General features: G+C 51.5%; 1 protein-coding gene across 2 annotated transcripts in view; it reads left to right on the top strand.

Moving 5' to 3' along the window:
* The window catches only part of hpse2 (heparanase 2), a 378,585-nt gene that overhangs the window by 267,955 nt on the left and 97,520 nt on the right, over nucleotides 1-13,110 (top strand). For both annotated transcript variants that reach the window (XM_072479598.1, XM_072479597.1), the window contains exon 9: nucleotides 9,544-9,658. In XM_072479598.1, the coding sequence (XP_072335699.1) occupies nucleotides 9,544-9,658 (115 nt within the window). The remainder of the gene's footprint in view (nucleotides 1-9,543; nucleotides 9,659-13,110) is intronic.

The following is a 13,110-nucleotide window of genomic DNA, read 5'->3' as shown; positions in this document are numbered from 1 at the left end:
GAACCTGGGACCCTGGGGCTGTGAAGCAATTGTGCTATCCACAGTGCTACCGTGCTGCCCGAAAGTAAGTCCCACACCCCCTCACTGTCCCCATTTCCGTGTCATTTTTTCTCTCCCAGGCATTTTTTTTTTTTGCGTTTTTAAAAAAAAAATGTTTTATTGAAATTTTTTTCCCAAACAATTTTTCCCCTCTTACAAAGCAAACGCAACAATAACAATACAGAAATTTTTAACAATACACAAGTAACAAAATCTTTGACCTAAACTAAACTAAAACCCCCTCCCCCCTCCCCCCCCCTTCCCCCTGGGTTGCTGCTGCTGGTCATCTGTCTTCCCTCTAACGTTCCCCTAGGTAGTCGAGAAATGGCTGCCACCGCCTGGTGAACCCTTGGGCCGATCCTCTCAGGGCAAACTTTATCTGCTCCAGTTTAATGAACCCTGCCATATCATTTACCCAGGCCTCCAGTCCGGGGGGTTTCGCCTCCTTCCACATGAGTAGGATCCTGCGCCAGGCTACTAGGGACGCAAAGGCCACAACGTCGGCCTCTTTCGCCTCCTGCACTCCCGGCTCTTCCGCAACTCCAAATAGAGATAACCCCCAGCCTGGTTTGACCCGGGCCTTCACCACCCGCGAAATCACTCCCGTCACTCCCTTCCAATACCCTTCCAGTGCCGGGCACGCCCAAAACATATGTGCGTGGTTTGCCGGGCTCCCGCCACACCTCCCACATTTGTCCTCCACTCCAAAGAACCTGCTCAATCTTGCTCCCGTTATGTGTGCTCTATGTAGCACCTTAAATTGAATCAGGCTAAGCCTGGCGCATGAGGAAGAGGAATTTACCCTGCTTAGGGCATCAACCCACATACCCTCCTCTATCTCCTCCCCTAGTTCGTCTTCCCACTTTCCTTTTAGTTCGCCCACCGACTCCTCCCCCTCTTCCCTCATCTCTCGGTAAATCTCTGACACCTTGCCCTCTCCGACCCACACCCCTGAAAGCACCCTGTCCTGTATCCCCTGTGTCGGGAGCAACGGAAATTCCCTCACCTGTTGTCTAGTAAACGCCCTCACCTGCATATATCTCAAGAAATTTCCCCGGGGCAACTTATACTTTTCCTCCAATGCTCCCAAGCTCGCAAACGTCCCATCTATAAATAAATCTCCCACCCTCCTAATTCCCAACTGGTACCAGCTCTGAAATCCTCCATCCATTCTTCCTGGGGCGAACCTATGGTTGTTCCTGATTGGGGACCCCACCAGGGCTCCCCGCACCCCTCTCTGTCGCCTCCACTGTCCCCAGATATTCAATGTTGCCGCCACCACCGGGTTCGTGGTAAACCTTTTAGGCGAGATCGGTAGCGGCGCCGTCACCAGCGCCTCTAAACTCGTCCCTTTACAGGACTTTCTCTCCAGTCTTTTCCACGCCGCTCCCTCACCCTCCATCATCCATTTACGTATCATTGCCACATTGGCGGCCCAATAGTAATCGCCCAAGTTCGGTAGTGCCAATCCTCCTCTGTCCCTACTACGCTGAAGGAACCCCCTCCTTACTCTCGGAACTTTCCCTGCCCACACGAAGCTCGTGATGCTCCTGTCTATTTTATTAAAAAAGGTCTTGGTGATTAGTATAGGGAGACATTGAAATACAAATAAGAACCTCGGGAGGACCATCATCTTAATTGCTTGCACCCTGCCCGCCAGCGATAGAGGCTGCATGTCCCACCTCTTGAAGTCCTCCTCCATTTGTTCTACCAACCGTGTCAGATTAAGTCTGTGCAAGGTTCCCCAGCTCCTAGCGATCTGAATCCCCAGGTATCGGAAGTTTCTTTCCACTTTCCTTAGAGGCAAGCCTTCTATCTCTCTACTCTGGTCCCCTGGATGTATCACAAATAATTCACTCTTCCCCATGTTTAGCCTATACCCCGAGAAATCCCCGAACCCCCTCAAAATTTGCATAACCTCTATCATCCCCCCCGCTGGGTCCGACACGTATAACAATCGGTCATCCGCGTATAACGAGACTCGGTGTTCTTCTCCCCCTCTAATCACCCCTCTCCATATCCTGGAGTCTCTCAACGCCATGGCCAGAGGTTCAATTGCCAATGCGAACAACAATGGAGACAGCGGGCATCCCTGTCTTGTTTCCCTATATAGTCGGAAATACTCCGATCTATGTCGACCTGTAACTACGCTTGCCGTTGGAGCCCCATAAAGAAGTCTAACCCAGCTAATAAACCCGTTCCCAAACCCAAACCTCCTTAACACTTCCCATAAATACTCCCACTCCACCCTATCAAATGCCTTCTCTGCGTCCATTGCCACCACTATCTCTGCCTCCCCTTCCACTGGGGGCATCATTATCACCCCTAATAGTCGTCGCACGTTAACATTCAGCGGTCTCCCTTTTACGAACCCTGTCTGGTCTTCGTGCACCACCCCCGGGACACAGTCCTCTATCCTCGATGCCAGTACCTTTGCCAACAATTTGGTGTCCACGTTCAATAATGAAATGGGTCTATAGGACCCGCACTGCAACGGATCTTTATCCCTCTTCAAAATTAACGATATCGTCGCCTCCGACATCGTCGGGGGTAGAGTCCCCCTTCCCTGGCCTCATTGAACGTCCTCACCATCAACGGGGCCAACAAGTCCACATATTTTCTGTAATATTCCACCGGGAACCCGTCTGGTCCCGGGGCCTTCCCTGCTTGCATGCTTCCCAGTCCCTTAATAACCTCGTCCACCCCAATCGGTGCCCCCAGGCCTACCACCCCCCGCTCCTCCACTTTCGGGAACCTCAATTGGTCCAGGAACTGCCGCATCCCCTCCTCTCCCTCTGGGGGTTGAGACCTATACAGTTCCTCATAGAAGGTCTTGAACACCTCATTTATCTTTCCTGCCCTTCGCACCGTGTCTCCCCTTTCGTCTCTAATTCCTCCTATCTCCCTCGCTGCTGCCCTCTTTCGCGATTGATGAGCCAACAGGCGACTAGCCTTTTCCCCATATTCATACCTCCTCCCCTGTGCCTTCCTCCACAGTACCTCCGCCTTTCTGGTGGTCAGAAGGTCAAATTCCGTCTGGAGTCGTCTCCTCTCCCTGTACAATTCCTCCTCCGGGGTCTCTGCAAATTCCCTATCCACCCTTAAAATCTCCCCCAGTAATCTTTCCCTTTCCTTGGCCTCTGTTTTCCTTTTGTGGGCCCCAATGGAGATCAGCTCTCCTCTGACCACCGCTTTTAGTGCATCCCATACCACTCCCACAGGGACCTCGCCGTCGTCATTGACCTCCAGGTATCTCTCAATACACCCCCGCACTCTTGCACACACTCCCTCATCCGCCATCAGTCCCACATTTAATCGCCAGAGTGTTCTCTGCTCCCTTTCCTCTCCTAATTCCAGGTCCACCCAATGTGGGGCATGATCCAAAACCGCTATGGCTGAGTACTCAGCTTCTTCCACCCTAGAGATCAACGACCTTCCCAAAACAAAAAAATCTATCCGGGAGTACACTTTATGGACATGGGAGAAGAAGGAAAACTCCCTAGCCCTCGGTCTAAGAAATCGCCATGGATCCACTCCCCCCATTTGTTCCATAAACCCCTTAAGTACCTTGGCCGCTGCCTGCCTTCTTCCGGTCCTTGAGCTGGATCTATCTAGCCCCGGGTCCAGCACCGTATTAAAGTCCCCTCCTAAAATCAAGTTTCCTACCTCCAGGTCCGGTATACGCCCCAGCATCCGTCTCATAAATCCCGCATCGTCCCAGTTTGGGGCATACACATTAACCAACACGACCTCCATTCCTTCCAGCCTGCCACTCACCATTACATATCTACCTCCGCTATCTGCTACGATGTTCTTTGCTTCAAATGCTACCCGTTTCCCCACCAAAATGGCCACCCCTCTATTCTTTGCGTCCAGTCCTGAGTGGAACACCTGTCCCACCCATCCTTTCCTTAACCTAACTTGGTCCGCCACCTTTAGGTGCGTCTCTTGGAGCATAACCACGTCTGCCCTTAGTCCTTTCAAATGCGCGAGCACTCGGGCCCTTTTTATCGGTCCGTTCAGGCCTCTCACGTTCCACGTGATCAGCCTCACTAGGGGGCTACCTGCCCCCCTCCCGTGTCGACTAGCCATTACCTTCTCTAGGCCAGTCCCATATCCCGCCTCCGCGCTCCCGCTCGCTCCCCCAGCGTCGCACACCATCCCCGCCCACCCACTCTTTAGCCATTTCCTTTTGGATTTCCGCAGCAGCAACCCAGTTGTCCCCCCCCGCTAGATCTCTTTCTAGCATGATTGCTCCCCCCATATTACTTCCGTAAGTCAGCTGACTTCAACTGACCCCGGCTACTCCTGCTCACTCCTCGACCCCCCAGTGTGGGGAACTCCCATTCGCCTTGCGCCTGTCTTCCCGCCTTATTCTTTCTGGCGCGGGAACATCCCTTTACCTGACCCGTCTCTTATGGCACAGCTCCCTTTCCCCTCCCCTCCCCTTCCCCATTCTCCAACTATGTCCCGTCTTTCCCCCCTCACCGGCGCCCACATTTCCCTAATGTCTCCCCCCTTCTCAATTTACTCCTCAATTAACTTCAACCATAACATTAACAATAACATTTCCTGCAGCATCAGTCCCTCAGTTCCGATCCAATTTCTCTTCTTTGATGAAGGTCCATGCTTCCTCCGCCGTCTCGAAATAATGGTGTCTCTCCTGATACGTGACCCATAGTCTTGCCGGCTGCAGCATCCCGAACTTCACCTTCCTTTTATGCAACACCTCTTTGGCTCGGTTGAAGCTCGCCCTCCTTCTCGCCACCTCCGCACTCCAATCCTGGTATACCCGTACCACTGCATTCTCCCATCTGCTACTCCGCACCTTTTTAGCCCATCTCAGGACCTCTTCTCTATCCTTAAGGCGGTAAAATCGCACGATTATCGCCCTGGGTGGTTCTCCCGCTTTTGGTCTTCTCGCCGGAATCCGATTTGCCCACTCCACCTCCAAGGGGCCCGTAGGGGCCTCAGCACCCATCAGTGAGCTCAGCATCGTACTTGCGTACGCTCCACAGTCCACTCCTTCCACACCCTCAGGGAGACCCAGTATCCGAAGGTTCTTCCTTCGCGCTCCGTTTTCTAGGGCCTCGATCCTTTCAGTATACTTTTTATGAAGTGCCTCGTGCGTCTGTGTCTTAACCGCCAGGCCCAGGATCTCGTCCTCAATATCTGTCACCTTCTGCTCCACCACGCGGAGCTCTGTCTCCTGGGTCTTTAGTGTCTCCTTGAGCCCCTCAATTGCCTGTAGCATCGGGGTCAGCACCTCCCTCTTCAGCAGCTCCAAGCACCGTCTCACAATTTCATCCTGCTCAGGCCCCCATGTCGCCTGCGCTTTCTCCGCCGCCATCTTGTACTTCTCTCTTTCTGACCCTTTGGTCGACGATTCCTCGCGCTGCAGCCGCCGCCGCAGGTTTTTTCCTCGTTCGTTTGGGGGGGACTCCCTTCTCACACGCCCCACACCGGGTTGCGTCGTCGAAAAATTCCCCGTTGGGGCTCTTAAAAGAGCCCGAAGGTCCGTCGGAGCTGGAGCCGCCGAAACGTGCGGCTAGCTAGGCATCACCGCAACCGGAAGTCCCTCCCCCAGGCATTGAAGTCGCATTGAAAACATATCACTGGTTTCTGATATTTTCACCAAAATGGGGTAGTTATTCTGGCTTTGGCCGCCAAACAAAAAGTAATAATTTTCCTGTCATAAAGTGCCTCTTTAAAAAGACTGTTCTTTGTTGAATACTGGTACTGAAGTGTTGAACCTATAAATTACTTCTTTGGACAATGAATGGCAAATGGCTAATTATTATTTACAGACTTCAGTGAAACTTTCATCCGAGGGCAATATATTTGGTGATCTATTTATGCAGCTCGAAACAACTAACTTCACCTTTGCCTGAGAAAAAAAGGAGAGGAGAGGCTAGATTCAGGCCTTTACATGGGATTAATGAGGAATTTTAAACATTAATACTTGGGATGTGGGTAACGGGCCTTGAACTGCCTCGCTGTTTGATTCACCCGTGTCTCATGCCAGGTCACTCCAAAGAGGAGACACGTTGAGGAAGCAGGGGGGCTGCAGAAGGACTTGGACAGGCTAGCAGCATGGGCAAAGAAGTGGCAGATGAAATACAATGTGGAAGAAGGAATGGACTATTTTCTAAATGGGGAAATGCTGAGGAAATCAGAAGCGCAAAAGGACTTAGGAGTCCTTGTTCAAGATTCTCTTAAGGTTAACGTGCAGATTCAGTCAGCAGATAGTAAGGCAAATGCAATGTTAGCATTCATGTCGAGAGGGCTAGAATACAAGGCCAGGGATGTACTTCTGAGGCTGTATAAGGCTCTGGTCAGACCCCATTGGGAGTATTGGGAGCAGTTTTGGGCCCCGTATCTAAGGAAGGATGTGCTGGCCTTGGAGAGGGTCCAGAGGAGGTTCACAAGAATGATCCCTGGAATGAAGAGCTTGTCATAGGAGGAATGGTTGAGGACTCTGGGTCTGTACTCGTTGGAGTTTAGAAGGATGAGGGGGGATCTTATTGAAACTTACAGGATACTGCAAAGCCTGAATAGAGTGGATGTGGAGAGGATGTTTCCACTTGTAGGAAAGATTTGTTGCGCGACGTGACCCCTGCAGGTCATCAGCCATGCTCATGTGCGGCCACTCTGCGGCTGTTTTCGGCGTGGGAGTTGGGAGTTTCACCCAACCCCGCTGCTCGCCCTTCACCGGTCCCAGAATTGGTGAGGCATCGCCGCCGATTCTTTGGTCACAAAACCTCCCGCGAATTCTCCGTTTGAGCGGGCACTTAGCCGCTGAAACAAAGAATCCAGCTTCTTGTGTTTTCCGGTGTTGTGAAAGGGGAGTGAGGGTTTTAAAGATATTGACAGCACTAGGTGTGGCCCCCGGGTATTTTCCATGATTAGTTGAATGGCCAATTTTTGTGCTCATAACGATTTTATTTCTGACTCTATTGTGAGAATACCTTTGAGAAAAATTAGAAGCTGACATTCTGCTCCATCAAAGGGCAAGGTTTGTAATCGAATCACACTGTCACGTCCAAAATCAAACCACAGATATTCTTCTCACACATCATCGCTTACTCATTGTATTACCATTTATGCCAAACCGAGAATCTCACGGACAGGAGCAGAGAATATGAAACTACGGCATTCCAGGCACACTTTCCAGCAATGTTCAGGAAGGAAGGGACAGGAGGAGGCCATTCCGCACTTCAGTCCTGTGCTAGCATTCAATTAGATTGTGGCTAACTTAACTCCACCTACCTGGGTTTTATTCTATAATTCTTAATCCCCCTGTCTAATAAAAATAGCAACCAGTGTTAGGAGCCTGTGATAGCGTGGCGCCTTTCAGGGGCGATCCTTCGCGGGCCATGTGACCCGCCCAGAATCTACGAGAATGGAACACACAAACGTGAGCCGATCGGATGCCAGGGTGCAGACCCAGGATCGTTAGAGTAAGCTCGGAAGTGGCTGAGACTCGTGCTGTGTTGGAGTTGTGTTGATCTCTATCTATATAAAATTCCTTTATTCATAAATCACCGTTGTGAATTAACTCTGCCTCACGCCACAACAGGCCCCGATTTAATTACCTCAGAATTATCAGAGGCAGCAATAGCTCCTGTGTTGCTAAGCCATTGGAACTCAGGCTTCGGAGCAGGGGTAGGCCATACAACCCTACAGGCCTGCTCCACCATTCGACACGACCGTGGCTGATCTAATTGTGTCTCAACTCCACTTCCAGGTTGGTTCCCCATAACCTTTCACTCCCTTCTCAATCAAAAGTCTATCTAAATCAGCCTCGAATAAATTCAAGCACCCAGCCCCCACTGCTATCCGAGGAAGAGAATTTCACAGATGAACGACCCTCTGAGAGAAAAACAATTTCTCCTCATCTCCATCATTTTAATCTTGAGCTGTGACCGCCGGTTCTGGTCTCTCCCACAAGTGGGAGGGCCCTCCTAGGATTTACCCTATCGAGTCTCCTCAGAGTCTGACTGAAGCCAACCGAAATCTACTAACTCAACACAGACAGGGCAATTGATTCTGGGACCTTGCATAGCACAAGCTGTGTGTAGGCACAAAGCTCCTGGAAGTGCTTAAATCTGCTTAACTTTAATCAAAACCTCTCGGGAGTGTGGTACCATCATGGCTATATTACTGAACTAATAATCCCGAGGCAGGGACTAATGACCTGAAGGCCTGGGTTCAAATCCCACCATGGCTGCTGGGGAATTTAAATGAAATATGTCAGGAATTAGAAAGTTAGCATCTGTAATGGCGAGCAGAAGAATCTCTGGATTGTGTGTGCACCCATCTGGTTCATTAATGAATACATTTATAAAAATAAATTCAGTTCATTAGTATGAACGAGGGCAATGCAAGGCCTCATTTCTTACCCTATTCCAGTTGCCCTGCGGAGACGGCAGTGTGCTTCCTTTCCAAAATAGCAATTGTTTTCGCAAATGAGTCAGTCATAGTGTGGAGTGGAATCGAATGTGGGCTCCCTTGCTTGAAGGGCATCCGTGTTTGGCTTCTATCACAGTCTAGAGCTTTTAGGGTCACTTGCTGTGACAATAGACCGAGTTATTGAACTCAACATGGCAGGATTTGAACTAACAACCTCTCGGCTTACTAAGTCCCGTTAATTGGGCAGCGTTCGTGGGCAGCACGGTAACATTGTGGATAGCACAATTGCTTCACAGCTCCAGGGTCCCAGGTTCGATTCCGGCTTGGGTCACTGCCTGTGCGGAGTCTGCACATCCTCCCCGTGTGTGCGTGGGTTTCCTCCGGATGCTCCGGTTTCCTCCCACAGTCCAAAGATGTGCGGGTTAGGTGGATTGGCCATGATAAATTGCCCTTAGTGTCCAAAATTGCCCTTAGTGTTGGGTGGGGTTGCTGGGTTGTGGGGATAGGGTGGAGGTGTTGACCTTGGGTAGGGTGCTCTTTCCAGGAGCCGGTGCAGACTCGATGGGCCGAATGGCCTCCTTCTGCACTGTAAATTGTATGATAAATTCTATGATGATAAATTGAGCATAACACCAATATCTAGATAACTATTCCATTCTTATCACCAGTTTTTCCGCACATAACGCTTGAGACAATATTCAGGAGGTTCAAGGAGATTTACAAGAACGTTGTTTAGGAATGAAGAATGTGGAAAGATTGGATGGTCAGATTTTTGACCTCCAAGAAAATCAAGAGTGGGATTAGGCTGGATAAATATTTTTCAGCCAGGAGAGATGGCCTGGGCCGAATGGCATGCTTGGTGTTGTAATCCTTTAAGTTTCTAATGGAGGAAAGAGCGACAGAAAAGTCAAACACTTACTCTCTTTTGCAATTCAAATGGAAAGTATTTCTGCGGATTACTGCACCGTTCAATCCAAACAGGGTTATTTTGTGAAGCTGTTTATTTGTGGTGTCTGCTGGGTGTCTCAATCGAGACTCTTTCTCACAGTGCACCCGGAGAAGGCTGACTCTCTATGCTTCCTCTCTCTACAGGTGGTTAAATACATTGGGAATGTCGGCCAAGCAAGGGATAGATGTCGTGATCCGAAATTCGTTCTTTGACCATGGATATAATCACCTTGTGGACCAGAACTTCAACCCACTACCAGTAAGCGCAGAGAAATCTTCAACCCTTACAGCTTCAGTCTTTAGAACCTTGACAGGATATAAATTGCTGCAGGGCAGGATTACCAGTGACACAGCTGGGTTTCCCAGCCTAGCCTGTCATCGCCTAATACACTTTACTGATCCCCTACCCATTCTCCTCCACCCAAAATCCGGAAGAGAGTTACAACCCAACCTGGCCGGGTTAAATAAGTCAGCCTCCATCAGGGATCAGTCCTGTTCTTCAAAGTGAAGGTATGCACTTCCTTGCCGAGCGACCAGAAAAACTCTCTGCAAGATTTGATACTGACTATTCTGATCTAGAGAGTGCCCAGACAAGATTCACATCATTGGTGTGCTTTACAACTGGGAGGGATAGATAGATGGATGCCCGGATACCCGGATAGATGGATAGCTTGACGAACGAATGGTCGGAGAAACAGACAGATCGGCAGACAGCCAGGTCGGCAGACAGACAGGTAGGCAGACAGACAGGTCGGCAGACAGCCAGGTCGGCAGACAGCCAGGTCGGCAGACAGACAGGTCGGCAGACAGCCAGGTAAGCAGACAGACAGGTAAGCAGACAGACAGGTCGGCAGACAGCCAGGTCGGCAGACAGCCAGGTCGACAGACAGCCAGGTAGGCAGACAGCCAGGTCGGCAGACAGCCAGGTAGGCAGACAGCCAGGTCGGCAGACAGCCAGGTCGGCAGACAGACAGATCGGCAGACAGCCAGGTCGGCAGACAGCCAGGTCGGCAGACAGCCAGGTAGGCAGACAGACAGGTCGGCAGACAGCCAGGTAGGCAGACAGCCAGGTAGGCAGACAGACAGATCGGCAGACAGCCAGGTCGGCAGACAGCCAGGTAGGCAGACAGACAGGTAGGCAGACAGACAGGTAGGCAGACAGCCAGGTCGGCAGACAGCCAGGTAGGCAGACAGACAGGTAGGCAGACAGACAGGTCGGCAGACAGACAGGTCGGCAGACAGCCAGGTCGGCAGACAGACAGGTCGGCAGACAGCCAGGTCGGCAGACAGACAGGTCGGCAGACAGACAGGTCGGCAGACAGACAGGTCGGCAGACAGACAGGTCGGCAGACAGCCAGGTCGGCAGACAGCCAGGTCGGCAGACAGCCAGGTAGGCAGACAGACAGGTCGGCAGACAGCCAGGTAGGCAGACAGCCAGGTCGGCAGACAGCCAGGTAGGCAGACAGCCAGGTCGGCAGACAGCCAGGTCGGCAGACAGACAGATCGGCAGACAGCCAGGTCGGCAGACAGCCAGGTAGGCAGACAGACAGATCGGCAGACAGCCAGGTCGGCAGACAGCCAGGTAGGCAGACAGACAGGTAGGCAGACAGCCAGGTCGGCAGACAGCCAGGTAGGCAGACAGCCAGGTAGGCAGACAGACAGATCGGCAGACAGCCAGGTCGGCAGACAGCCAGGTCGGCAGACAGCCAGGTAGGCAGACAGCCAGGTCGGCAGACAGCCAGGTCGGCAGACAGACAGGTCGGCAGACAGCCAGGTCGGCAGACAGACAGGTCGGCAGACAGACAGGTAGGCAGACAGCCAGGTCGGCAGACAGACAGGTAGGCAGACAGACAGGTCGGCAGACAGCCAGGTCGGCAGACAGACAGATCGGCAGACAGCCAGGTCGGCAGACAGACAGGTCGGCAGACAGCCAGGTCGGCAGACAGCCAGGTCGGCAGACAGCCAGGTAGGCAGACAGACAGGTAGGCAGACAGACAGGTCGGCAGACAGACAGGTCGGCAGACAGACAGGTCGGCAGACAGCCAGGTCGGCAGACAGATTCATGCTTCAATGATATACTGGGTAGACAGGAATGTAGAGTTGAGGCCCCAATCAGATTAACCATGATCTTATCACATAGCAGAGCAGGCTCAAATGTCCGAATAACCGACTCTTGTTTGTTTGTACGCGTGTATATTCGCAAAGAGATATATATAGTTTTCATTGACAACCTCCAATCAAATTCCCTTATACACATGTGGTGCATTCCAAAGGACTCCCACTTTCTATGGCCTCAGGCCATCCCATAGTTTTGCAGCTAACAAAATACTTTGAAATGTAATGACGTTTGTGACTTAGGAAATGTGGCAGCCAATGTGCACACAGCAACTTCCCATGAACAGCAATATGATCCCCTGTTTTAGTGATGTTGGTTGAGGAATAAATGTTGTCCTGGATACTGGGAAGGGTCTCCGCAGATCTCCTTCGAAGCGGCATAATGGAATTTATACATCGACCCGAGGGGGCAGATGGGCTGAAAGACTGTGGGTGTGATTTACCCACAGTGTTGCGCCTGGGCGTGCCGGTTAACTAGTGGGGCTGGCCAAAATCGAGATTCGCATAAGTGTGGCGCAAATCGGTTTGCAATCTTGCAGCCCACCCCCGATGGAGAGTTCTGGATCACGCCCAACTATGGCAGGCATATCATTAACCCTCATTTACATCTCATTAGCGAGATTGACGTCGAATGCAACAGCCTCCCGGGAATTAAATGGCTCCCCAGCGAGAAATCACGTGACTGTTGTTTAGTACTTTCTAAAAACATGAAGCTGGCGTAATGGCTGCTAAGGGGAGCTAAGGAGGTGGGTAGCCATTTTGGGGGGAGGTGGGCGGTGAAGGGGGTGGGCTATACCGCAGGGCCGGGGTGGGGGGGGGGGGCTTGGTCGAGAGACTGAAGTGTTCCAGGGCCGGGGCGGTGGGTGAGGGGCTTTTTGTCTGTGAGGCCTTCCAGCCATCTTTAAATATTATGGATACCCATAACAGGGGCAATTACAGCTGCCGCCTGTCTGTCATAGCAAACACTCCCAGGACGGAACCCTGCTCTTCATTCTGTGCTGAAGGTCACTTTAACTCCCTTTGGCTGTGAGCAGCCTCAAGCTTCACAGCTGAAGACTATTCTTAATGAGAAATTGGCCTTGTTAGTTGTTGCTGTTTAGCTGCAAAATGCCTGGAGGCTGTAGCTGAGCGTTGAAAAATGAAATTGAAATGAAATGAAAATGAAGCTTGTTTGCTGCTTGCTGCAGCCTTTTCTGCTTGCCTGCTGCCTCTTCCCCTTGGGCTTACTTGCTGCTTTCTGGATGGAGGGAAGGAAGAAAGAAGGTTTGGTTTCTTTTACCTGGAGTAGGGCGAGGGAGGGCTTGCTCGAGCAGTCTGTGTATTCTGCTCTGGACCTGTGGGTCACCTGTAATGCCCCCTGTGTTCCTGTGGCCTGGTCCTCCGACTGGGTGGTGATGGGAGTACAGACGCCGGTGGTTGGCTTACCAGACTGCAGGAGAGGAGGGCCGGTGGCCCGGCTCAACTGCGCAGGCCAGAGGTTGCACCGAGACACTTTCACGGTCTACCAGTGACTTTTTACGTTCAATAGCCATCTGCTGCTCTCATTCTGGTACCGTGCGGGTCTCTGGTGTTCCTTATTTTCCTTTTGTTCTGGTC

This window comes from Scyliorhinus torazame, chromosome 16 (genome assembly GCF_047496885.1).
Source record: "Scyliorhinus torazame isolate Kashiwa2021f chromosome 16, sScyTor2.1, whole genome shotgun sequence".
Lineage (NCBI taxonomy): Eukaryota > Metazoa > Chordata > Chondrichthyes > Carcharhiniformes > Scyliorhinidae > Scyliorhinus > Scyliorhinus torazame.
Note: the sequence above shows the minus strand (reverse complement) of the source record. Positions and strands in the feature narration are given on the sequence as shown.